This window comes from Leptosomus discolor, chromosome 3, assembly GCF_034619465.1.
Source record: "Leptosomus discolor isolate bLepDis1 chromosome 3, bLepDis1.hap2, whole genome shotgun sequence".
Taxonomy (NCBI): Eukaryota; Metazoa; Chordata; class Aves; order Leptosomiformes; family Leptosomidae; genus Leptosomus; species Leptosomus discolor.
In genome coordinates this window covers 42,706,223-42,731,106 of record NC_141393.1, presented here as the reverse complement: position 1 = coordinate 42,731,106, position 24,884 = coordinate 42,706,223, and the positions used below count along the sequence as shown (strand labels likewise).

Below are 24,884 nucleotides of genomic sequence, written 5' to 3'. Positions count from 1 at the left end.
CTCTTGTTTTCCTCCACTGAGAACTTTCTGCAGCATCAGGGCTAAGTTAGGGTGCTAAATCTAGATGTGTCCATATCTTTTTCTCCTTTTTCCTTTCTTCTGTTAAAGTGATCATTTCTACCACCCACTGTGTGACTCTGCTGCGATCGCTGTGTTTCAGAACATGCGGCTGGATGGGCAGGACAGCTGGTGCCATTTGAAGGTACAGCTCTGTAAATCAGGCTGTAGTGGGTCCACTTTGTGCATTTCAGCAAACACTCTCCCTTTTCTGTCTTCCTTCCTGAGATGTTCCTCCCCTTCCCTAAGGCAGACTGCTAGCATTAGAAAGGCGGGCATCAGATCTGCTGAGGATCCCTGCATGGCAGCAGACGCATGGCTGCACATTCCACGGGGGGCAATCAACATTTGTACATTGACAGGTGCTCAGTGTCACGCTGGCGACTTTGGTAGCTGGGACCTTGTTGCTTTGGGACCAAATTCTGCCTGCCCTTACCATGCTAGCCTTGTATTGCGAACAGCAGTGAGGATACTGCAGATTTCCAGTGGTGAAGCAAGGAGCAGAATTTCTCCCCTGAACTGGAGACCTATGACTTGAGTGCTGCTCAGCCTCCATGGCTGGCATCCCCTGCTTGGATGCATCTTCTCAGAAGGGGAGCTGTTGCTCAGCAAGGAAGGACATAAGAGTTTGTAGGGTGAGGTCCTGTGCTGGAGTAGGCCAGCGTAGCCCCTTGAAATCACAAATCGAGAGGCCCAAGGAGTTTTGCAGTGTGAGGCGCGCTTGCGATAAGAATGATGCCGAGTGTGGTTGAGGCAAGGGGGACCTCTTTTCTGAGCTGTCTGTTCCTGTCTGAGGCTGTCACCAGTCCTGCCACCTAACTGAGGCGAAACAGTCGGGCTCATTGGAGGTTTGTGATTTGGAGTTTCCTGCTAGTTCAGACACTGTAGACCAAGCTGTCGCTCTTGAAGGCTAGCTAGAGTCACGGTTCAGGATTGAGATGACCAACCTGTTCCTATCCTCAGAGGACATAAATGACAAGTTTTCCGCAAGGACGTTTCAGAGGAAGGCTGTCTGCTCTGCTGAGGATGCCATCCACCCACTTCAGAGAGGAGCCTCCCGTCTCTGCTGTTTTGCCGCGCGCTTTGTGCTGGCTGGCTGTTGCCCTCCTCCCCAGAGCTGGCTGCGTCTCAGTGGGTGTTGTCTGTGCATCTGATTTGCCAAACGCTGGAGGGTCCTTTGGGGCAAAAACATGCTTTATCCACGTAAAATATCAATATGGCTTTTGACTTTTTTCAGCTTGAAATCCGTCGAGCGGACAGATTCTGGGAAGTACTGGTGCCAGGTTGAGAACGGGGGGAAGAAGGAAGAATCACAGCAAGTGTGGCTCATAGTGGAAGGTAAGGAGTAGTAGTAGTGCTGGTTTCCTTTCAGGGCTCACCCACTGATATGCTCTAGGTGGAAGTGATGAAAGCAGATTGCTCCAGTGATAGGCTTCTTGGCTCTGAACCATTGCTGCTAATTGCAGTGAGATTACTACAGAGCAGGAGTAAGAAATAGGAGAGTAGCTTCAAGGAGAGGACCTGTCATCTCATTACCTTCTGGCTTTATTTTGGCACGTTAGGAAACAAGATCCTTTCATGCACATACATTTCTTTCCAGCCCCTCAATCCATTGTTGCTTTCATCTCCAAGTAATTCATAGAATGATGGCATAGTTCTGGTTGAAAGGGATCCATAGGGATCATCTGATCCAACCCACTTCTCAAAGCAGGGTCGCAGCCTAGTTCAGCCAAACAGGTCTTTGAGGGCAAGGTACAGTTTTAGCTTAATTTCAGGAGAAGTGCTGTAGAACAGCATTTCATAGCTCTGACTATTCCTTGTGGCACTGTTTTGTCCAGTCTTGCCTGATAAGGAATGACTTCTACATGGTTGCCCAAAAGTTGCTCAGGGCAGCGTGGATTGGTGGCTTCTTACTGTCTCTACTTTCATTTCCCTTGAGCCCTGATTGTGTTAGATTCTCAGAAGCTAGTAGTGGAAGATGGCTTAATATTTGGTGAGGAAGTTGGCAGGGACAGTGCATTTGCAGCAAGAAATGGCTTTTTGGGTGTAAGTTGGAACACTTTGGTCTGGAGCTGAATCAACAGTCTTAAAGAGGGGGAGGAGGGAGGGTGTCATGGGAGGTGGTGTGATCTGGGTGTTTTACAGCAAAGGTCTCACTCACCGCTGTGGAAACTTTCATAGCAGGAAGAGAAATGCTTAGCTGCTGCCCTCCATAAATCCCAGGGTTTTGTCCACCTAAATTTTTGGGTGCATTTTCAACTGGAGAACATTGTTTACAGCTTAAAATGCTCTCTATTGTGCCGAGTTTCCATTTCTATTCCAATTACCAAGGCCCGCTGCAGAGATGGCTGCATTTGTGTGGTGGGTGCATTAGGAATGATTTCAGTGTGCTAAGCAATCTGAAAAATCGAGGAGCCCTTCTGGATAGCACAGGCAAAAAATGTCAAAGTTGCAAAACCATCTGCAGCTAGGTAAGGAGGAATGTTGAGAACGAAGGCTAAAGCTTACAGCGGAAGCATAAGCTAAAAAATTGCAACTCGTTGCCTTTGTGAGAAAAGAAAGTATGACAGAAGCTAGTTAAACTTGAACTGAGCATGTAACCATGTGAAATGGGAGTTAGTGGAAAAAATTAAAAAACAACGAGTAGTGATAAGGGGTGGATTTTTAAAAATGTGTCAGCTGTTATCATAGGAAAACACCGAGGAACACAAAAGCCTATCAGTCCCACCGTCACCATATCTCTGTATGTATTTCTTCTCTGGGTGTCCCAGCTTTATCTAGAAGTTGCTGTATTGATAACAACTGTTGTCCTCTTTGAGAGAGGATCTTTACTCTGGTCATTTGTAGCCTTCGGTAGGTGCTGACAGCCTCCAGTGTGCCACAAAGGCAAGTGTGCGCTACTGGTGATCTAGCTTAAAGTGAGCTCAGATGGATTTCTATGCTGTCTAATATCTGCCTTAAGATCCACTTAGGTAGTCTCTATCAGTCAGAATTTGTAGCAATAGTATTTGAACTGTCTTTCTGATGCAGCTAAAATGTTTGAACCTATGAAACACTCTTCAGAATTTACAAGAACAAAATGATTTTTGAAACTTTTCTGGTTTAGAAACTGGACTCTGGCCTTACCAAGAACATGATAGTGTTTGATGCCCAGAGAGATAATCTGAGAGGTGCATTACGGTGTGTGACCATTTTAAAAACACAGATTGTTTCTTACAGAACCTTCCCTCTGAAATTACAAACTCTGACCGTGTGGCTCTTCCCAGGGCTGCTAGACCCTGTTGTGGCTACAGTCAGAGGCCCAGCCACACCTGTATGGACATGTCCCCCAGGATTAACACTGTCTGAAAACTGAGCTGGAGAAAAAAAAATTGGCCCCATAGGTTGGATGCTGGCTTGGAGCAGGGAATAGACAGGCTAGTTTCCTTGCTTTGCCCCTGATTTCCTGGCTGTTGACTGCTCAGTGCCTCCATGGTGCATCTGTGAAAGGGGGGTGCCGGCACTCACGTCTTGTACTAGGAACTGGGAGGCTGAATATGTCGCAGACAGTGAGGTATCCAGGTAACATACTTACGGGGGCAGTGCAGGTTCCTGAGCTGGATGAGTCAGCTGCACTCCCTAAACGGTGCAAGTTTCTAATCGTGGTCTTGTCTAATCTGGTTAGCTGCTCCCAAAGTGAGAAAACCTGCTGAGCTGGGCAGGAGCCTCCGAAAGGCTACCTTTGGTGCCATGACAAAGGGAGAGGAGGCAGGGATCCTGCTCACAAGTAGAAGAAATGATGGTATTTCCTTTTCTAATCTTCATTGGAGAAGGAGGGCAAAGCAGGCAGAGGTGTCACAGCTGGTATCTGGAAAGTTTATTTACTTTTATTGTTTATGTGTGACTGCAATAAAAAAATAAAGTAAAACATGTAAGCAAAACCCAGCAGTAAATCGTGATGATGAGTATACCTGTCCTGAGCATTAACCTTTGCACAGATAGGCACCATCATTCCTGAAGTGACCTATTTTTAGACCTGGTTTAGTTTGTTCATTTACTTGCCACTCTGAAGGGAGTGGCAAGGAGGCGAGGAAGGCACGAAGAAACTGCCACCTCAAAGATGCAAACAGCGACTGAATGGTCAGTGGAAGACTCCATTTTCAGCTGAAGTGTAGGGGAAATGTCAAGTGTTAGGCTTCTAAGTCCCTATGTAGGCACCTACATTAATTGCCTGCTGTTGGAGGTGCTCAGCATCTGCCACACTAACTGGAGCCACTTGGGCCTGTCGTCTTTGGCCAGGGACAGTGTAATTTAAGCGTGTGAATGCATGATGTTGTCGGTTCCTCCGCTTCTGTGAGGCAGTGGATCAGCAGTTTGCAGAACACATTTTTTTCTGCCTGAGAATACCTTGTTTTGTAGCAGCTGTGCTTGACACCCAAAATTTTGAGTATAAAAGGGAACTCAACATTTCTCTGGGCATTCAGCTCCTCCACCAGCCACCAGAAGCGCACACTGGCTGTCTTGCAGGGTCAGCACTGGTGCTGATGGCTGGTGAATTTTGTGTTACTGGTTTGGAGCACTGAAACCACAAAAGTTTTGGCATTGCCCATGAGGAACCACATCTCTTGATGTGTTAAGCTCAGCTATTGCTGCTTAGAGATGACCTGAGGTAGTGAGCGTTGCAGCTGTGTTTTGCTCCCTATGGGCCTGATCTAAGGCCTGTCATACCAAGCAGGAGTCTTTCCACAATGGGGAACAGATGGCTCTCAAGAGAGCTGTGTCTGTGGATAGCCTTCAGCTCTGAAGCAAATTACCTCTAACTCCAAGGCAGCCTGGTTCTTGTGTTGGAGTATGCTGGAAGGCAGCTCCGGTCAATTAAGCTGTGAAGAAAACATTGTAAATGATCCCAGTCTCTCACTGGTGGGATTCTTTCCTCATTCGTGGGTTTGTTACAGCCACTAGTTTGACACGTTCACAGGCTTCAGTTTTTAGTGCATGGCAAGAAGTAGCTGCAGCTGGATTAGCTATCTTCTAAAGTGGTGTCTGCAACTACTGAAGTTATTGACTGTTGCCTGTTTAAACTCTAATCCCTTCAGCTGAAAAAAATGAGCAAATACTGCCCCTAAAAGCTACATCATAGGGGAGTCTTGAAGGAGACTCAGTGAAAGGTGTTTTTCAAAGGCATTTTGGGAAGAAAGCACTCTTTTTCTCTCTGACTTCTAGTGAGAGTATGTAGACATTCATCCCCTGAGGTGATCCAGCATATCTGACACTTGGTTCTTGTGAAGGGCTTGGAGGGAGTTGGATTAGGTGTAGGGGCAGGGCAGATGGGTATCCGGTCTTGGGCACTGGTATTAGTGGAAATAAACAAGAGACAGAAGGAGTCTCTTCAGTTGTTATCACTTATCTGTTGCTTTTCTAGGTGTGCCCTACTTTACTGTGGAACCTGAGGATGTGTCCGTGTCCCCTAATGCCCCATTTCATATGGCCTGTGCTGCTGTTGGTCCCCCTGAACCAGTGACAATTGTCTGGTGGATGGGAGACTCTAGAGTGGGGCTTCCAGATATCTCCCCCTCCATCTTAAATGTGTCAGGTAAGCCTGCTGCCAATGCAGGGGATCGCTTTGAGTATCAGAAGAGGAGGAGATCTCTCTTCTGATCGTGCCTTGTGACACTGGGTAGCCATATAGTGTGAGAATGGTCTTTGACTGTTCATTGAGGGTTGAGAGATCATGATCACATGCAAAGCCAAATCACCTCAAGGGGTGATCGTTGCTCTGTGTATTTTTCTGCTGGTTTGAGGCACACAGGCTCTTACAGACCTTGGGTGGGGCTGGCACTGTGGTAAAGATGCTACTGGACAGATGATCGGATGCCTCTTTGTTCCACCTCATGGAGGATGTTCATGGTTGTATTAAGTGACGACTCTGTTGGTGGCATTTGCCTTGGAAATCTGCAAGCATTCACGTGTAGCACATGCCACCACCTCCTTCTGTGCACAGCCATGTCACACACTGCTTTCCCTTCTCTTCCCCTCCCTCTCTGTTCTTGCAGGCTTGCTGGATGCTCTTATCGTTAAAACCTGACCACCTCATGTAGTTGTTTGACACTTTTAGAGTGGTTGTATTGGTGCTGTAGGGAGCTGGTTGATATCCTCAGAGACCAAGGTTTGCCCCAGAGCAGGCACTGACTGCCTTCTCCAGCAGCATCAGCTGAACAACTCAGGAGCCAGTAGGTGTTCAGGCCTCTCTTCAGCCCACTTTGAGGGAAGGGCAATATATCTCTATCAGGACCTGACTGCAGCTGTTCTTGTAGGTACCTTGTAAAGGTAACTTCATTCTAGTTAGTAGTCCAACAGCTTTGTGTCATTTCTTCTCTTTGCTGTTTTGTTATTCTCAGCAGCCCTGAGCCAAAGCTGAACTAGCTATTTAGAAATAAAAGGTTTTAGGACAAGGAGTCATCTCTGAGTCCTCTTCATCAGTGTTAATACAGTTACACCCAGGGGGAGTTTCTGTCTGTGCATCTTTGGCCATCCTTTGAGCTATCCAATCCTATTAAGCCTTCCCTTAGAACCTAACTTCTATGCAAATTAAAACCTGGTTTATGATTTGCAATGGTTTTATCATCTGTTTCCCCTCTTACGTAGCCACTCGATGCTGTTCCAAGTTGGAAATGAAAACTGCTCCCTTATATGATCTACCTGTTGAAATGGGAACTGAAAAGATTGATAGTCAAGGGGGGGAAGACAATAAAAAATAAATCTCCCTTCCTCCACTGAGCTCATCCCACAGTGCCTCACAAAACTTCTGTCATTGTGGGGCAGTGGCATGGAGGTCTGCAGAAGGGCATCTGCTCCTAGAATCTGCTAGATTCTCCGGATGAACTGCTGTTATATATATATTCATCACCAGCACCTTTCTTTGCCCCTTTTGGTGTTCTTTGGGATGTCCCTTGGGCAGATCTTTTCTTTGCAACGGAAAAAATGTAGCAGGACACAAGCTTCATGGTCAGATTGCCAAAGCATGTCAGAAAAGATGGTTGGTAAGAAAACAAGCATTGCTAGCTAAAGAAGGTATCCAGTTCTCAAAATAATAATAAAGTACTGGCTAGGAAGCAACCATTTGGAAGGTTCAGCAAGCAGTTGGTTTGGCGAAAGGATTGTTGTGTTTGGAAAGCAGTGCTGGCAATGGTGCTAAAGAGCAAGGAGGTCTTGGTTTGTGGTGTGTTTTGTGTTTTCCTCAGGGCAGGGCTGTTTTGGTTTGGTCTTTGGGATGTGCCTACCATGTCAGGTGCTGCTCTGCTCTGCTGCCTGGCCTTCAGCTCGCTGGCAGCATTTTCTTCTGGTTCATGGGGGTGAGTGGAAGAAGCTAAAATACTTTGCTCTTTCATTTTATAGCAGTCCCTCCTCTCTTCCACTTCTTCACAATGCCATTAGTCTCTGGCTTGGAAGATGAATCAGAGGGCAAAGACAGACACCTTAACTTTTCTCAGATAGAGCCCTATGAGGCAACCTCAGTTGGCCAAGTTGAGTGAAAATATGTGCTGGACACACTTCTCCAGGTAGCTTTGCAAATCTGTCTCAATTCTGATCAATTAGCTGTACCTATATGCGTCTTGGAGCAGCCAGACATCAGTATGATGCCATGTTCAGGCCTTGTGGGATGGATGGATGCTCACAGAAGAGAGGGAGTGTAATCCTCACTTGTATTATATCACCCCTGTAAAGTGCCTCAGTGCTGATGCAAGTAGCATTTTACTTCCACTTTGTGTGTCTTCGAAGGTCTGATGCAAGGTGAGGGACAGGTGGACATTAGCTTGAAATCTGTGGTGTTAGAGCCCAGTTAGAAGATGGTTGTTGCTCAGGTGGCAGGCTGAGGTCCAGAGCGTTGGGCACTATATGAGCACAGGGTTCAGCATGATCCTTGCCCCAAAGATGCTCACCAGAATGTGAGAAGTGGACATCTAACTGGGCACTGTGAACTGCTGTTCTGCCAGATTCATCCTTCTTTAGTGCTTTCTGAAGCTCCTGTGGAAACTCTTCTATGTTGCCACGCTCTCTCCACTGCAAATGCGTTTAGCACATTAATTACGTTGAAATCCACGTGCCTTTGATTGGCACCCAGCTCAGCCCTCCAATTGCCTGTACAGCTTGAGCTGGATGTCACACATAATTGAAATTCTGCTGAAGGTTGAAGCTGGATTATATAGCTGTTTGTGTTTCCTTTTCTTGGCTGATCTCCAGGTATTAATCAAAGCACAGTTTTCTCCTGTGAAGCTCACAACGTAAAGGGATTGTCTTCATCTCGGACAGCCACTGTTCAAATTAAAGGTGAGAGTGCAAGAGAATGGGCAAGGGACTTGGGTTTGCCCTCTGGGGAGGGAAAGTAGGGCTCCTTAATGCAAGGGGTTGTCTCAAAGCTGCTAGTAACCGGCACTGGTTGGAGCTCTCAGCAGTTGAAACAATGCTTTGTGCTCTAACAGTAGTTCCCGCTTGCTATGCAGGGCCATATCCCAGGCTGTTGAAAATAAACCACATGTGGTTCAGGAGTGGAAATGCAATGTAAAATAACACTTTTTTCTTGAAAAGGAGAGAGTCAGAGCAGTCAAATTGTTTGTGAGATGAAGCTGGATGTAAATGTGTAGCTGGGAAAATCTTTCCTTCTTGGAGATAGATGGGTCTTGTTAGAGCTAAAGAGGCCATTCCTTCTGTTTGCTTCTATTGGCATCATGTTAGATGCTGAAAAAAGGCAGGGAAGGTGGTCACCAGTGGCCAGTAAAGTCTCCTCATCCACACTGTTTTTTCTGGAGTTTATTTTTTAATACTTTACTCTTTAAAAACTCATTCAAAACAAGTAATTCCTAGCCTTTGTATGACCAGTTGCCATTTGGGAGTCCCTAGGTTGATGTCACATTTCCTCTGCTCTTCCAGGTGACTGAAACAGGGATAATCAGAGCAATCAGCTCTTCCCCTCCTCTTCATGTTGAGATGCTCCTGCATTTGAATTTTTAGTCATGCTTTAATGTGCGTTAAATGACATGGTTATTAGCTTTAGAAGAGACATGTCACAAAAATCATTTGTTCCAAGTAGTAGCTTAGTGCTCAGCGTGAACAAGAGCAAACATTTATGTTTGTATCAGAACCCACAGTTGTATTAACTCATATTCATTAAAGAGTAGCCTAAAATGCAGCTGTAGATCTGCTGCTCTTACAGTGTATTTTTCTTCAGGACATTGTGGTTACTGCTAAGCCAAGAATGCAGTATGCTAGACTAGTAAGATTTATAACTTAATTTTAAAATGTTTGGAGTTGTTGCCTTAAAGGCTTGTCTACACAGTGGAATTAGTTATTGTGGAATGAATCTTCTATGGATATTTTTATCCTGGGATAGAATTTAGTTCACAGAGCTGTTATGCTTTAAAAAAATCTCTTCAAGCCACAATTTGAAATAACATTTAGCGTAAACAAACTTTTTTTTAATGTTAACGTGGACTTTTTTTTTAACCATTAATAAGATGATGCGGTAAAGGCCTCAGAATTCTGGTATTTCCCAGCAATTATGTTCAGCCAAAAGTGCTTTATAGAGGTCGATCATCAGCTAATGAATCCACAGAACCTATTTGAGAGGGATGTGTCACCAACACACACTTATGTGCATATGCACGCATACACCTCTTAAGGCTGAGGAAGAGCAAGCTTAAGTGAATCAGCAAATGTTGCACCAGTATATGGCATGTCCTAGAGCTAAAAAAAGGTTTTAAATTGTAAGTCCAGTGCTGTAGTAGTAAAAGTTCTAACTGTAATACCCCTAAGCTATATCTAAAAGAGTAATTATAAACTTAGGGAAGTGATGACACTCTTCTAAAGAACAAAAGTTTTGAAGATCTAGTACAGCCCCTGTTAACATTAAAGCAAAGCTCCTAACAAGGACATCAGCAGGAACAGGAGCAGGCCCAGGTAATGTTTATTTAGTCCTTGAGCCTCTGAAATGTAGATTTCAATTAAATTACTCCTGGGAGTAGTTGTCTATACATGCATGATCAGCACCTTCCTCTTACACAGATCCATCTGCTAATGAGGACTCTGAAGTCTTTCTACAATTTATTAAACAATTTGTTTCTTCAGTGTTTCCAGAGGCAAATATTTTTGCTAGGACATTTACAAACTGTTAACATTTCTTCCTATTTGCTGCTGTTGTTGTTCGTTATCTATTCTCTGTAGTGCCCACAATGTGCTGGGTGTACTCTAAGAAGAAAATTACTGTTATTGTAGCCCACAGTCTCCAGCTGTATACAAAGCCCCATTGTTCTAGCCACTCTACAAGCACAGAGGAAGTTAACTCTCATTATGTTAACACTCAAGGTCCTGTTTTCACACTGGCTCTGCTCTCCTTATTTTAGAGTCTTACCGGTGTTTTAGAGCACAACAGGAAATGGCCACCCAGAGATTTTCCCAATAGATGATGGGGAAATGCATCTGTCCCTTCTACAAATTGCAGAGTTAGGGGAAGGTGCGAGCAAGCCGACCCTCTTCTGTGGCTGTCTCCTTTACAGAGTGGATGTGTTAGCAGTTGATTATTTATTCTCACTGGTGATACAGCCTATACCTCCTTTGGGCATGCCATCCAGTGTTGGAAAATTGCTTGTTGCTAAACCCAAAAGTTACGAGTGTGTTTACAAAATACTTGAGTTAAGGGGAATGTTTCAATGATATCCAAGTAAGCAATGAAAGTGAGTTTTTCTCCTTCTGAAGAGCTTACAAACCTGAATACCCAACCTCAAACAGGAAAGAAACCATGACACAGAAAATTCTAAGTTAACTCACAAAGACCTTTCACTGAAAGGCAAAGAACTCATTGCCAATCTTCCATCCCGAACCTGTACTCTGCTGTCCCACCTCCCACCAACACACAGGGTTCTTATCTAGGTGGCACACCCCTGTCCTGGTAACTAGTTAACCAGACAACAAAGGCTTTATAGTGTTAATCTGTGGCAGCATCTATTCCCTGTTCCATCCTCTTCTCTAGGTCCTCTGTAGAGACCTGGGAGGGGGTCTATGCGTTTGTCCTGCAAGATGGCCCTGTAGGGATGCTGAAGGCAGTATTGTGGTTATCCTCAGTGCAGTGAGAGACAAAGGTGCTCTGTGGCAGATTAGAAGATGCAGCTGGAAGAATCCTGGTTCGCAGTTACTCTTCTGTTGCTGCTTTCTGCTGTATACAGCTCAGGAAAGGTGGAAATATTTGATCTGCAGGCAGAGCCTTGTCCTGGGGACGGTTGGGTTTTTGAAAGAGGACTCCTGAGAGTACAATTTGTTGAGGTGCTGCAGGAAAAGTATTACTCATGGCAGCAGTGTAGGACTTTTTAAAATGAGGAAAAGGTCAGGGGAGAGGTTAGCGTTGATGAAGCTGGTAATTTTTTCAGGAGCGATGTGCCTAAATAAAAACAGAGACTCAAGAGCGAAAAAGAGATGGTGCAGGGTATATTGGGAAGAATAGGTTGTAACTATGTGGAATATAGTGGAAGGAAAAGAGGCAAAGGGAGGCATTGAGGATGCAGGGAGTGCTGCTCTGTGGTGGTAGGAAGCACAGATATTTGAATAAATAGCTGGTCTGGGAATCCTGATTCTGTTCCTGTCTCTGCCCTTAATTTGTAGCGTGGTATCAGCCATGTAACAGGTACTTGCTTTGCCTCCAGTTGTCCCTCTATAAAAGAGTGCTTTTTGAATTCAATCATTCCGAGCCTGAAGGATGTGCAGTTTTCAGCCCAGGCTCCGTCCCAGGGTGTTTCTGGAGGAGTTTGTGATAGACATCCGGAGGCAGCACTTTCACAGCACGAAGAGGTCTACTGCAAATCCAGCTGCAGGGTATTGGGGTCACTACAGCAAACCACTCTTCAACTGATGCTGGCAGAGCTTGTTTGGGGGGCTGGACTGAGAACCAGGGGAGGGATTTTAAAGCCCTGATTTGCTTCACAATGGAGGTCCACAGGCAATTGTGTGTGCAGGGCTGGGTCACGCATTGTAATGGAGGGGGCAGGGAAGAGGGCTGAGTAGCAAAGGTGTAAACACTCTGGCATTGCCATCAAAGAGATCAACTGCTGCCTGTATGCATCAAGCAAGTATGCTGGACTATTAAATGGGTGCCAATAGCTTGTTCAACTTTAAAATAATAGTTTCATTCACAACAGTCAGGGACATGCTAAAGATGTGATGTTGTACCATTTTTTGTTAGTGATTTCATTGCACGGTTTCTAGCCTCCAGCCTCTGCCATTTCCATGTGAATACCTGCTCAGTTCTCTATATACTGAAAGGTTTCTTTATTTCCTTTATAGCCATGCCTCTCCCGCCTCTCAATGTAACTGTAAGCCAAATCACCAGCAGCAATGCCAGCGTGGTCTGGGTGCCAGGATTTGATGGCCGCGCACCCCTCCATTCTTGCACTCTTCAGGTATGGCCCCTCTGGATTGTCCCCTACCCTGCATGAAGAATGGGACTCCCCTGAGCCATGACATTGCTTGGGCATCTTTTGCTCTCCTAACTGCTTTGTAGCAGTGTTTGAATTCTTGTTCCACAGTTTCAAAACATGGAAGCTCAACAGGATGCAACTCTGGGCATATATAGGTGTCAAAGAGCAGGGTGTGAAGTTTTAAGCCAGAAATGTCCAGCTGAGAATTTGAGACTGGATCTGTTCTCCCTCCTGGCCGGTTGTCCTATCAGTTGCTCTGTGGCAGCTACTCCATGCAGAATATTAGCTGTGGCACACATGAAGCACATGTCGCTCTGCAAAGTGTCCTTTAGTAGCTGCAGGGTGCTCATGCATCCTGCTAGCGTGGAGCAGCTGGCCCATGGAACTTGTTCCAGCGCAGCACAGTGGCCTGCGGCTCCCATACCAGCTCAGTCCTGTGCTTTGTGGTTCCAGAGGAAATGCTGAGATCTGGACATACCAGTGAGCCCAAGGGATGAGGAGTTTGTAAAGTGTAGGATGTGGTACAGGAAAAGTGGGAGTGATGGAGGCAGGAGACAGATTGGGCTTTTTGATACAAAGTCAGGCCTATTTGCATTCTTCAGAGTAATTTTAAGCCCTGCCTCTAAATCTGGATTGATTTTTATTTATTTATTTATTTATTTATTTCCATTGTCAAAGACCAGTTCTGCCCAGAAAATCAAGGGTGATACTATGCTTTAGCTCTACCAGGTATGAGTACTCAACATCTCTGAAAAATTGGACTGCTGCTTTAGGGTCCTGGGAACAATGGTATGTGTCCAACTTCAGGCATAGTTAGTTTCTAGCATTGCACACTTAATTGTAAAATTGGATCAAACAGCTGGTAATGGAGTGTCAAAAAGAAATGGTGATTTCTGAAGCAGGCTGTGCAAACACAGCTAGGTACATTCCCCGTGGATTTATCTGCCAGGTGTGAGTATTGGGCCCCTATGCTTTCCCTACCTAATTACAGCAGCAATGTGAGCTGCAGTGGAATTTCTATGGGGTGTTGCCAGCTATGTAGAGGAGGATTATAAACACAAGGTATGCTGGAAGCAGCCTAACTAATTTGCTTGCAGTCCTCTTATTATATGGGGAGGAAACCGGAGATTTCGTGCTCTGATGTTTATTCCCTTTCATAAGTAAAAGAAACCATCATTTTGTTTTTTAACTCACTGGCAGAAAAGGATGTCTGAATATAGCTGGCTCCACTCTCTGGGTTTTGTTGTTGCTTCTGTTCTTTCCCAGTCGAAAATGATTTTCTTCCTCTGTTTTACAATGTGAGTTATCTCCAGTTGGAACAGCCTATTCTCTCTGGCTTGCATGCTGCAATGCTAATCACCCTGGGGTTTGAGTTTCACCCTCTCACTTTTGGCAGGGGCAGGGGTGAGGGGGATGGGACATGTGGAAGAGGCTGAATCACAGCAGCTCAGTTTCTGTCTGCTCAGCAGTCTCTTACCCCTTTTCTAAGCCTTTTCTGTTTGGAGTGGATGAAGTTCCTGCGTTTGGATCTGGGAGCAGGGTAACTTGGCAATAACCCTGCACTGACAGAAGCCATGTGTCCTCTGTCTCCCACATTGAGAGATTTTGTGACAGACATTGACCCACATTTCCATGTGAAAATTCACATGCTCCTGGCTCCCCACGATTGTGCTTCTGTTCAGAGCCTCCCAGAAAGAGAAGGGGATTGAAACTTGGCTGTGGTTTTCTGGCACTCGGGAATTGCAGCGGGTGCCCCAAGAACACCCTGTTCAGACAGGCAGGTTGCTTCTGGGGACAGGGTAGGGAATCGCTGTGGTTAGTGACTGTTGACATGAGCCATGTTCCAGGGCATTAAGGGGGTGGATGTAAGAGCACTAACTCTTCAGACTTGGTCAACAGAAGCATGTCACCAAACTAACAAGGTTTTACGCAACAGTCTGCTTCTTTTTTCCCTGCTTTGGATGACACTGATAATGACAACAATATGCTTTTCTAGTAAGGAAACTTGAGATTCTTCCTTTTTATTAGCCAAATAAATCAGTGGGCCAAAAGTGTGCATGGGAAGGAGCAGAAGGGCAGGGAGAAAGCCGGCTATATAAAGAATGTAAAAGTCCACATGAATGTTTCACTTCTGTTAGTATACCTTGCTTTTACTCCCAGCTTTGCTATTCATATGTACTTGAGAAGAAAGATAGGCTGAGCCTGGGAGCTATGTAGTGATTTCTGGTATTGTCAGTACAAAAACAGGAACAGTGAACCCGTCTGTGCATTAAAAGCATGCAGTGATATCAGATTTAAATGGACATTCATGTTGCTTAAAATTTCAGATTTAAAAAAAAAAGGTTGCAGGAGTAGTAAAAAGTTTCTTTTCAGTTTAATTTGAAAGAGTTTAGTTGAACCAAGCCACCAGTGTCTACCATGTCTTTAATCCACTACAAACCTGAAAATATACAAACTTCTGAAAAAAGAGTTGCCTAGTGTCACCTTTTTCTCAACGGGGAAGTTGATTCACCAATTTTCATTGCCCAAATTCAGACAAGCCTCAGAAGCCAGCCACTAGTACTCAAAGCAACAAGCACATTTAGTTTTCTTTAAAGAAAATAATAATCAACTGTAGAATTTGTAACATAGGTATGGAAATGTTTTAAAATATGGAACCAAATTTTCAGCTGGTGGAAAATTGTTGTACTGCCAGAGTTAGGACAGTGATGTCATTTAAACCAAATAAAGGCATGGCTTATAATTCTGAATTTGACAACTCCCCTTTCAGTATTTTAACCGCTGGTACCATATCTATCCATACACTTTCCTAAACTTAACCATGAAAAGGATTCTTATCCCTATGGACCTTTAGTCATATGGCTTGTGGTAACAGTCTTCTCTGTTTCACTTTTGGCACAGGTGGCTGAGTCGCCAGATGGCCAGGAGGTCTCCACTGAAGTCACCCCAGTGCCGCCCTTTGCCTATGGCGTGCAAGGCCTGAAGCATTCCACCAACTACAGTGTTCGTGTGCAGTGCAGCAATGAGATGGGCAGCTCCCCCTTCACCGACAGGGTTTATTTCCAGACCCTGGAGCTTGGTAAGAAAATAACAGACAAGAACAGGAAAGCCATTCTGAATCTGAAAGAGATGATGATAAACTTCATGCAGCTCCTCCTTGCTAATTCTGAAATGCGGGAAACATTGTCCTATCAGATTGCTTGTCCACTGTTAAGGGTCTCCTAACACCTCACATAAAATAGCAATCAAATGTGGCTAACAGCAATGGTGCGTGATATACAAGTTGATCCATCCACAGGGCTTCTGCATGCTGGGCATGTGTTCTATTCACTCTCTGAGATTCTCGGGATCTTGGAAAGAAATGAGAGATGACCAACCTTATCTTCGCCACTTGAAGCAGACATAGTGCTGGTGGCTTGCGGAAGTTGTTCTCCCCCCTCACACTCTCTCTTCCGGCTGATCTCAGGGAAGAGGGTGAAACTCTCTTTTCAGCTATTTTCAGTGTGGACAGTGCTTTGTTTTCCTGCACAGGGTGATTGTCTTCTGTCCTCTGCTTTCAGCTCCAAGCAGCACCCCACAAAATATTCATGTTCTCCAAAGAGATCCTGGTCTGATTTTGGAGTGGGAAGGTGTGGCTCCAGATGTGCTGAAAGAAAATGTCCTGGGATACAGGCTGGAGTGGATTCAGGATAATGTAACTCAGGTATCAGATCGAGAGGGGAGCTCAGCCATTTGGCACAGAGTTGGAGAATGTTCGTATTAAATTTTCTAGACGTTAGGGTCCCTCATCCCTGGCATCCATACCAGGGGACTAGATTGCTGGCATTGCTTTTGTTCTGATTTGCAACAACTCTTCAGTATTTGGGCTCAAGATTTAGGCCCATTTCTCCCTTCCTGGCTTATTCGGTATTTCTTCACTTGAATGTTCATCTGCTGACAGTCTAGTTCTCTGCTGTTCCTTGTACAACATGGACAACACAGAAGTCAGTTTGTCTCTGCCTCTTTCTAGTGCTGTCCCATAGGCAGCTCAGACAGTGCTGGAGCTGGGCTTTCTCTCTTCTCTGGCTGGGACTTGGCTTTCCAAATCCTAGCGGCAAAGGTGTATTTAGCAAGTGAATGAGTTATGCTGTATGTAAATCACAGAAAGAAGGTTGTGGATTCTTTTATTTCATTTAGAGTATGTAGGGAGTTGAAAGGACCCTGTCAGGGTAGAAGGCTTTCATTTGTTCTTCAACATTGACCTTTCCCAGATATCTATCTGCCTTTGAAGTTCACAGCACTTCTTATGGTTTCTTGCTTCTTAATATGTATTTAGCCAGTGCTTATTAATGATGAACAAGTCTGTAATAATAGATAGCTAGGGGGAAAAAGAGACTTCCTTTTTTTGCATGACCCATTTCATACTAGGTCAGTGTCATTGACTTTGACAGTATTTTGAATTCCCATTGCGTCAGTGGTGGCAGCCAAATCTTCATGGGTTTACTGCAAATGATATGTATAAAGAAGATCCACAAAATTACTGAGAATGTATTGGCCTTGCTACCTAAAGTGAAGATTTGCCATGAAATTCAGAAGCTATTTGGGATTTGGTCAACAAGTTAAAATAGACAGACTCTTCCCTTGGGTGAAAACTGCCAGATGCTTTGCAGTGTGTTAGCACATCTTTACGTTTAAACCACAAGGAGGTGTATCTTTTAATAGCAGAAAAAAAATTTCTATAGCAACTTTCACAGAAGGAGCAAGTCATTAAAACTTGTATCTTCCCTATGCCCTGGGAAACTATTAGCAATTTTCTGAGATGAGAAACCCAAGATACCAGCCCAAGTTAGTGGCAAAACTGAGACTAGGACCCAGGAGTCACAATTTCCAGCCCTTGTTATAGCACCAGTGAAGTACACAGTAATGTTTTGGTTTAGTTTTAAAGGTGAAGTTTTAGACTAGATTTCTTTCAAGACAGCTTACAGTTTGCTGCATCTGCTCTCAGGGGGAGATGATCGTACAGGATACAAAAGCAAATCTCACAATGTGGAATCCTCTCAAAGACCTGATGATCAGGGTGTGTGTGCTGAACTCGGCAGGATGCGGGCCCTGGAGTGACCTCTTCCTGCTTGAAGCCCAAGAGGTCATGGGTGAGTGTCCACTGTCTTCCCGTCACTTTGGGGAAAAAAGTTAGAAGTGCTGGAACTGCTGTTTCTCTCCAACTTTTCTCCTTTCAGTGCATACAGCTGACTGAGCCACGTGGCTTTACACAACAGCACATTTCATCAAGCAGAGTAGAAAGTAAATAATACTTAAAGAGCTGGTATAAACAAAACTGCTTCTGGCCACTACTGTGTCTTCTTTAATGAGCTTTTGCTGTGCCTAATGCAGAGCAGGGCAAGGAGGCGACACAAGAGAAAAGGTGCAAATGGAGGTTTGAAATCCTTCATTTAGGCTTAAGCCACACACATTTACAAAAGTACGTGTGACAGAAAGCTCCTCTAACAGGTTCTCTTCTTGGATTTAATTTGAATCCATTCCTGACTAGTTTCAGTTGAGCCTGACTGAAACCATGGCCATATGGAGTTTTATAATGGTTTTACTGAATGTGTCTATATTAAACCAGTTAAGCGCTCTCCATGGAAAAGCTGAGCTACAGGTAGAAGAGTGAAATGATGGTACAGAAGCTGTACCATGCAGTCTGAACCACGTGGAAGAGTTTGGGAGCAAAGAACATGCATGCCTAGTTATAAAGGGCAGTTAGGCTTCTCTGCGCTGGTTTACTTGCTGCCTGCATTTCCCAGTGAATGGGAAATGGGAGTCAGGCTATGGAGAAGGGCAGGATGTTGTATGGGGAGATGGGTAGAAGGGAGAGAACAGTGCTGCTTGTGAAGGAAACTGTAGAACAACTGAGAGGAAGACATCCCAAGTAAAAATACAGATGGGTGATAAGAAGTCAGTGAGGTCTCCTGAGGTTTTGTCCCAGTGCCTATGGCAGGACGAGACGGCAATCTCTAATCTCTGATGCTGACCCACCTGCCACTGCTTGCTTCTCACTCGTCTTTTGAGGAATCACATGGGCATTGATCCCTCCTGATCCCTCCACACTTAGGAATGCCAGGGGGAACCTTGAGTGGGGTTCCTAGGCAAACAGGAGGTGGGGGATAAGGGCAGAGTAACTGGGAGAGAACTGTAGCCTTACTTGCAGTAGTGCATCTAATGCTGTTTCTAATGTGCATGTTGCTCAGAAAGGGCCTTTGGAAGCCTGGTTCTCTGGTGAAGTCAGTACTGATGGTTATGTGTGAGCATACAGTCACTGTGGGATCAAAGCCCTCGAATTATTTAAAGCAGAATGAAGGGGTGCAGAGGTCCAGAGCTGATTCTGCTAGAAGTTGGACATCGGCTCCCATCAATTTTTTTCTCCTGCTTTTTGCTCAGGTATTCTCTGTGGTACCCAAGTACAGAGAAAAGTACCTGAAAGGGCTAGAAGGTCCCTTTGGAAAAAGCCCAGAAGCCCCAGGGAATGTATAGGGTTTGTGTTTTACAGGGATCTGGAATGGGATAATCCTGAAAGCACAGTATGTTTGCTTGTTTTTATTTACAAACCACTTCAAAAAAAAAAAAAGTAGCATCAGGAGTGGTACTTGTTTTTGCCAAATGCTGTCTGAAAGCACATATATTTCTTCTCAAGCGTAACAGGCTGGAAATAAAGTTTCACTGTGGAAACACTGACAGGCCTTAAACAGCAGAGCTGCAGAAAGACTGCAGTTTTGTTTCAGGCCTGGTAGAAAATATAAGCTGCTTCCCTTCCTAAAATAGCAAACTGGCACTGGTTGCTTTATGTGAGAAATGCCAGGGGTGGTTTCTGACCAGCTCCCAGTGCTGCAGTAAGGATGACTAAGCTTGTATAAACTTTAAGTCGACTTGTCATCACAGCAAAGCTAGTGGGAGCTCCACCCTGCTTATGCAGAGATCTTGTGCACTATTAAAGATTGTTTTAATATTTTCAGAAATGTTCTCAGTAGAAACCTCTCTTTCATAGCAGAGAGAGGAACAGAATGGTCTAATACCTTTTTCTTGTCTCTAATCTTCGCGATTGTATGCAGGAGAATACTCTGGGATTGCGTTCTTGCACACCTTTGTGATATAAAGCCCACTACAGAAATAAAAAGGGTTCTGTCATCATTAAAGGGCTCCTAAATGCTCATTTAATCTCATCTAATAATACTGTCTTCTTTCTGCAGTCTTAAGGCATACACTAGTTGGAAAAGAGGGAGTGCAGGAGATGGGAGAGAGACAGAGTTGGGAGAGGAGAGGCAACTTGGTCTTTATGTGGACTGCAGCCATCCTTTCTAGCTCAGTGGCATGAGTGGGAAGCAATGATCTGTGGTGCAGAGGAGAAGTAGTGAATTTCAACATTGATTTCTATTTCTGACACATTTACTATAAACTGTGGGATGGGCTTCTGATTGCTAGCAGTTTAGAAGCAGGAGAATGGTTTGGTTTGGTTTTGATCTATCCTTGTTTTGGAGGGACTCCCTGGAAGGTGACCTAAATCCCTGCTCTCTCACCAGGCCAGCTGGCAGGCAAATACTAGAAAAACAGGCAGAGAGAGGTTTGTCTCACCATAGGGCAAAGGAAAGCTTATCGTTAACTATCAGAGAGGACTTTTTGCATCAGTGTTAACTGTTTCTACCCTGATTGTTTAGCAGGAACAGCCTAAGTGATTGGCTTGGGAATTGTGGAGAGGGTTGGAGTTACCTTTTGTTGTATTTCCATTCTACTTGTTTCTAATCCCTCTCTACTCATGAACAGCCTTGAAGGCCAGGTCAGAAGGTGCAGCAAGAGGTAATATCATAAACCCCAGAGCCTATAAAGCCTTCTAGGTGGGAGAAGAATATGTGAGTCAATGAAAGAGATAAGATGCTGGAAAATATGTGCTAAAGATCTGATAACTGGTTTCAAGTGGTGAAGTACTAGTCTGCTTCCTCAATGGTCCAGAATTCTTTTTCTATAAACTCTACCTGTTTATTAGACTAACATTGCTTCTTTAAAAACTTGGATGATAAGGCTTACCGATGTAACTAATAATCAAGCCTTTTGCCTGCCAGTAGTCTGCCAGGACGTCTGACTCCTTTTCACGTACATCTGTGCAGAGGTTCACTCAAATCTCAGCCCATTAACATAATACCCTTTTATGGACAAGTTTACTTATACTCTTATTACATATAACATAATAGGATTACTTACAATGTCAAATATGATTGTTCCTTAGCTTCTGGTAAAGCACAGTCAACTGCTGAAGGTGAGCAAGGGAGCATGAAGTTGAAGGATGGGTTTAGGGACTGGTTACCTGTTCTTGTTTGCTCTTAAACAATTTGGAGATATGAGGGCTATCCTAGATTCAAATTCACATTTAGTCTCAAATATGTTTGGAGAAGAAATCTCTCAGGGAATTGGATTAATTTATCTGTTGTTTGCCAAGCATAGATAATATTCTTTTATTCGTAACCATATTCTTATCGTTCTTCCCTGTCAGCTTACTCAGATTGCCAGCATCTCCATTTCTTCTGTAGATGGTTTGTAGCCAAAGGTATACATATTCTGTGAGCAAATATTAGACCAGAATTTGAACCTGCATGGAGGTTAACTTGCTTCTTGACTGGCAGGGCACTTTTTAAAATTCACCTTTTCTTTGGTAGAGAGACATCAAGAAGTTACAACCAACTAACAACATTGGGAAGTTACAGCCAATAGCAAGTCCCACAGGGTGTTTCCTTTTGTGGGAGGGGTAAGAAGGGAAATGTAAATATTTTCAACCAGATTGCCGTGAGGCTATTGTCTTTCAAAATGTTATCTGGTTGGTATTTAGGCAGTACCATGTAGCCTGATCAAGGTTCTGCTGGCTGCCTCAAACAGGACAAGGTGAAACCTGCACAGGAAATGCTCATATTAAGCGACCTTTTTGTCCTGAGACTGCAGTTTAAAGCACCACAAATTGTGAGTAAACTACTACTAATGTAAAGTAGTATAATCTGGAGCAGTGCCTTTTACTTTCTTGAGGCTCAAAACTAAGAATAGGTTCTGATAACTGAAAAACGGCTAGTTTTTCTAATGATTGGCTGAGTAGTTGTTTATGCCAGATTCCAGTGTACAGTGGTCCACTGTGTACACCAGATCCTGCAGTGGGGCTTTTCCATTTAAAAGCAAAAAAAGAGAAATATTCCAGTGTGGTTTGTTTGACAGTCTTCTATTTCCTAACTGGTGTTTTCTCCATCATCTAGGTGGCCAGAGACAGCCTCCTTATGGAACGTCGTGGGTTCCTGTGGCATTGGGCATTCTCACAGCTCTGGTCACAGCTGTCGCCTTGGCTCTTATTCTCCTTCGAAAAAGAAGAAAGGAAACTCGGTTTGGGTAAGGGAGGTTCTCCTTGTGGTGGTTAGAGAGATCTTTGCTTTCTCTTCTGGTGGTGTTTCTGATTCAATTATTTTTCAAAAACCATTGTAGATTGAGTACTTCTGGCACTTTCTTTGGATAACTGTTTTTTTCACAAGTTTGGGTGTGACCCTGGGTTAGAGACTAGCAGGAAAGTGCCCTACTTCCTCTTCAAAATGAGAACACCAAAAATACAGTAGAAAAAAATGTTATGTCAATAGCTGGGCTTTATTAGAATATGGCAATATAAACTAGATCGAGGTAATTCTAGAACTCCTTAGCACTGCTGCCTAAGAGATTCAGAGAGAAAAGGCCCACAGATGAATCATCTTCTGTGTTCTTATGGGCTGGGCCCTTTATCCCATGCTAGTTTTCAGTCTAGCAGCTGCTTCCTGACTGCCCAGAACCCTCTGGATCCCCAAGAAACTCTCCTTTTCATCATCTCTGACACTTGGCTGTGGGTTGCTCCCTGCTGTAAGCAAAGTTCCCATTCTTTTCAGAGTCTCACAGACTTCCCTCTCACAGCAGCACCTCTGTTTATGTGACTCTTGCAACCTGTCCCAACCTGCAGCTTCTCCCAGGCACTCAAGATCAGCGATTCCTCCCTTTTGGAAGGCTCCTACCCCCTCTAGGTGCATCAGCAAGGCAGCGTAAATCTGTTGTTTGTCCACTCCAGCTACACCCTCTTCAACAAAACAGTCTGTAGTATTTATATGGCAAGAGGTGAGAAATCATCCATACTGCTCAGCTCGCCCTTTTATAAGTGAATGGTCTGTGTAATCTTGGCTTTGTGTGTCTTTTCTGCCTTCTAGCCATGCCTTTGGCAGTGTGGTTGGCAGAGTGGATCCAGCAGTCCATTTCAGAGCTGCCAGGTCTTTCAACAGGGAGGGCCCAGAGCTCATTGAAGCAACGTGTAAGTAAAATGACCTGAGTGATTCTGCCCGAGAAGCTGTGTTCATGCACGTGCTATGCTCTTCCTTTGTTCTCCATGAAACCAATGTTTTTGGATCAAGAACATGGGATTAATTTCCAAGGAGGCTTAGACGCTGTGGATGGCAGAAGCGAAAGGCCAGAATTGCTGTTGCCATACCAATTACATAGCACTTGCTAATTACAGCTACAGTCATTGTGTATATTAGTGCAAGGCATAAATTTGCCACTCCCCTGCCCCAGTTTCACACTACAGGCACTCCTTCAACTGTAGTATTATGCAACAGTGAGATAAATATGGCTTAACAATATTAGCAGTATGCTTTAAACTCAAGTGTGCTGAGCTGTGCTACAAGCATGAACCAATCAATCAGTCTTGGAAGACCAGGAACTAGTAACTTCTCAAATAGGAGATCAAGTCCCAGGAATGGCCAGAGTTAAGGTAATCCATTTCTGTCTCCTGGTTCAGCCAGGGCATGGCTCTCTGTAGCAGTGCTGCATGGCTGGGTTAGGATGATGTTCCAGCTGTCTTTGACTTTGCTCCCCTGGGTTTAGAGGCCTCTCTATTAAATCTAGTGACCATAAACTGTTGGACATTACGTTACCCTCTCAGCCAGGTACTGTGAGAATTGCACTGTACTTAAAATAGTCAGTCATTAAAAACTGGTGCAGCTGCATCAACTTAAGTGGTATGAACCAGTGTCTATCAGTGTCCTTTCTGACTGGATCTTCTCTTCTCAGCGTTATTTACATTAGTTCTGTATTTCTGTTGCTCTTGGTGTGTTTAAGGGTGGTGTTATCCCACCCTCTGCCTTTCAGTACTATTGGTACATTTTCTTGTGGTTGAAAGTTACTGGCCTCTTGTCTGTGGTGAGGCTAGAGAATATGGAAGGGAACTCCTGTCTTTTTCAGGTTTTCCTGCTTACAGTATGGGAATTGGACTTGAGATGGGGATTAGAACAGGTGACTCTTGATGTTGTGACAAAATATTTAAGTATCCCTTATTTGACCCTTTTATTTTTTTTTCCAGTGGAGAGTATAGGGATCAGTGATGAGCTGAAGACTAAACTCAAAGATGTCCTAATCCAGGAACAGCAGTTCACCTTGGGAAGAATGTTGGGCAAAGGTAAGAACCAAAGCTAAACAAGGCTTTACATTGAAAGTCCCACTTGTGTTACCTTTACTGTTGAATAGGAACAAGCAGTTAAAAGCAGCCTGTATTCCCTCCTTCTGCTTGAAGATGGCAATTTAAACAGAACTTTCCCTTCCGCTGGGATAAAACATTTCAAAGGTTTAGCATAACTAAGAGGATATTGGCTAAGTCATTCTATAATATGGCTTTACATTCATGAACTGCTCAGCTTTCCAAAGTACTGTTGATTCACTAGTGTGTGTTGTGTTTTTCTTTCAGAGGTTTAAACAAAGGAGCATTCAATTAAACGTCTGCACTTTCTCCTAACAAAGTGGTGCTATAGAATTCCTTCCACTTAAATAAACATGTGTTCAAGTATTAAATGGGCCGAGAGTACAGAGACAGAGCTGATCTAGCTCAAACTCAAAAAAAAAAAAATTGATTCAGTTTTGGAAATTCTCAGTGTCTGGGGTGGTTTGACTTCAGATCTTAATTTGAGGTCTTACAGAGGCACGTTTGGAACAGGTACTGAATTTTGCAGACATTTTTCCTCATTAGTTCAGGTCCTTAGGAGCTCTTCTATCTGTGGATCTCCATCTGGATCTCCCAAAGGTGCTCCTAACATTTCTCTTGAGGTGTTCAGGTCAGGACGGATGGGCAGAGTAAAGGTGGGATGCTTCTCACTTCAGCTAAGAGATTGGCCCAGAAACTCTGTGGGATGGTTTTCAATTTAGATTTCCTAAATAGCAGGCCACTGTGTGAACTGTTGAATCATCCTTCCCTACTTCTCAGGCTGAAAGCAGTGTCTAGAAATAAGTGAAAACGTGTAATGATAAGACAAATAACTGAGAGGAGCCTAAGTCAGGGGTCATAAGCAAAAGGAATCTCAAGTGCTGGGCTTCCTTTTTCTT

The 24,884-nt window shown here is 44.1% G+C and overlaps 1 protein-coding gene across 1 annotated transcript in view; it reads left to right on the top strand.

Annotated features, from left to right (window-relative positions):
* TYRO3 (TYRO3 protein tyrosine kinase) overlaps positions 1–24,884 on the top strand; it is a 40,821-nt gene that overhangs the window by 4,719 nt on the left and 11,218 nt on the right. The window contains exons 3-12 of the mRNA XM_086462956.1: positions 1,295–1,395; positions 5,459–5,629; positions 8,278–8,364; positions 12,364–12,479; positions 15,399–15,576; positions 16,058–16,200; positions 17,482–17,626; positions 21,761–21,890; positions 22,724–22,824; positions 23,872–23,967. Coding sequence (XP_086319082.1) covers positions 1,295–1,395; positions 5,459–5,629; positions 8,278–8,364; positions 12,364–12,479; positions 15,399–15,576; positions 16,058–16,200; positions 17,482–17,626; positions 21,761–21,890; positions 22,724–22,824; positions 23,872–23,967 — 1,268 coding nt within the window. The remainder of the gene's footprint in view (positions 1–1,294; positions 1,396–5,458; positions 5,630–8,277; positions 8,365–12,363; positions 12,480–15,398; positions 15,577–16,057; positions 16,201–17,481; positions 17,627–21,760; positions 21,891–22,723; positions 22,825–23,871; positions 23,968–24,884) is intronic.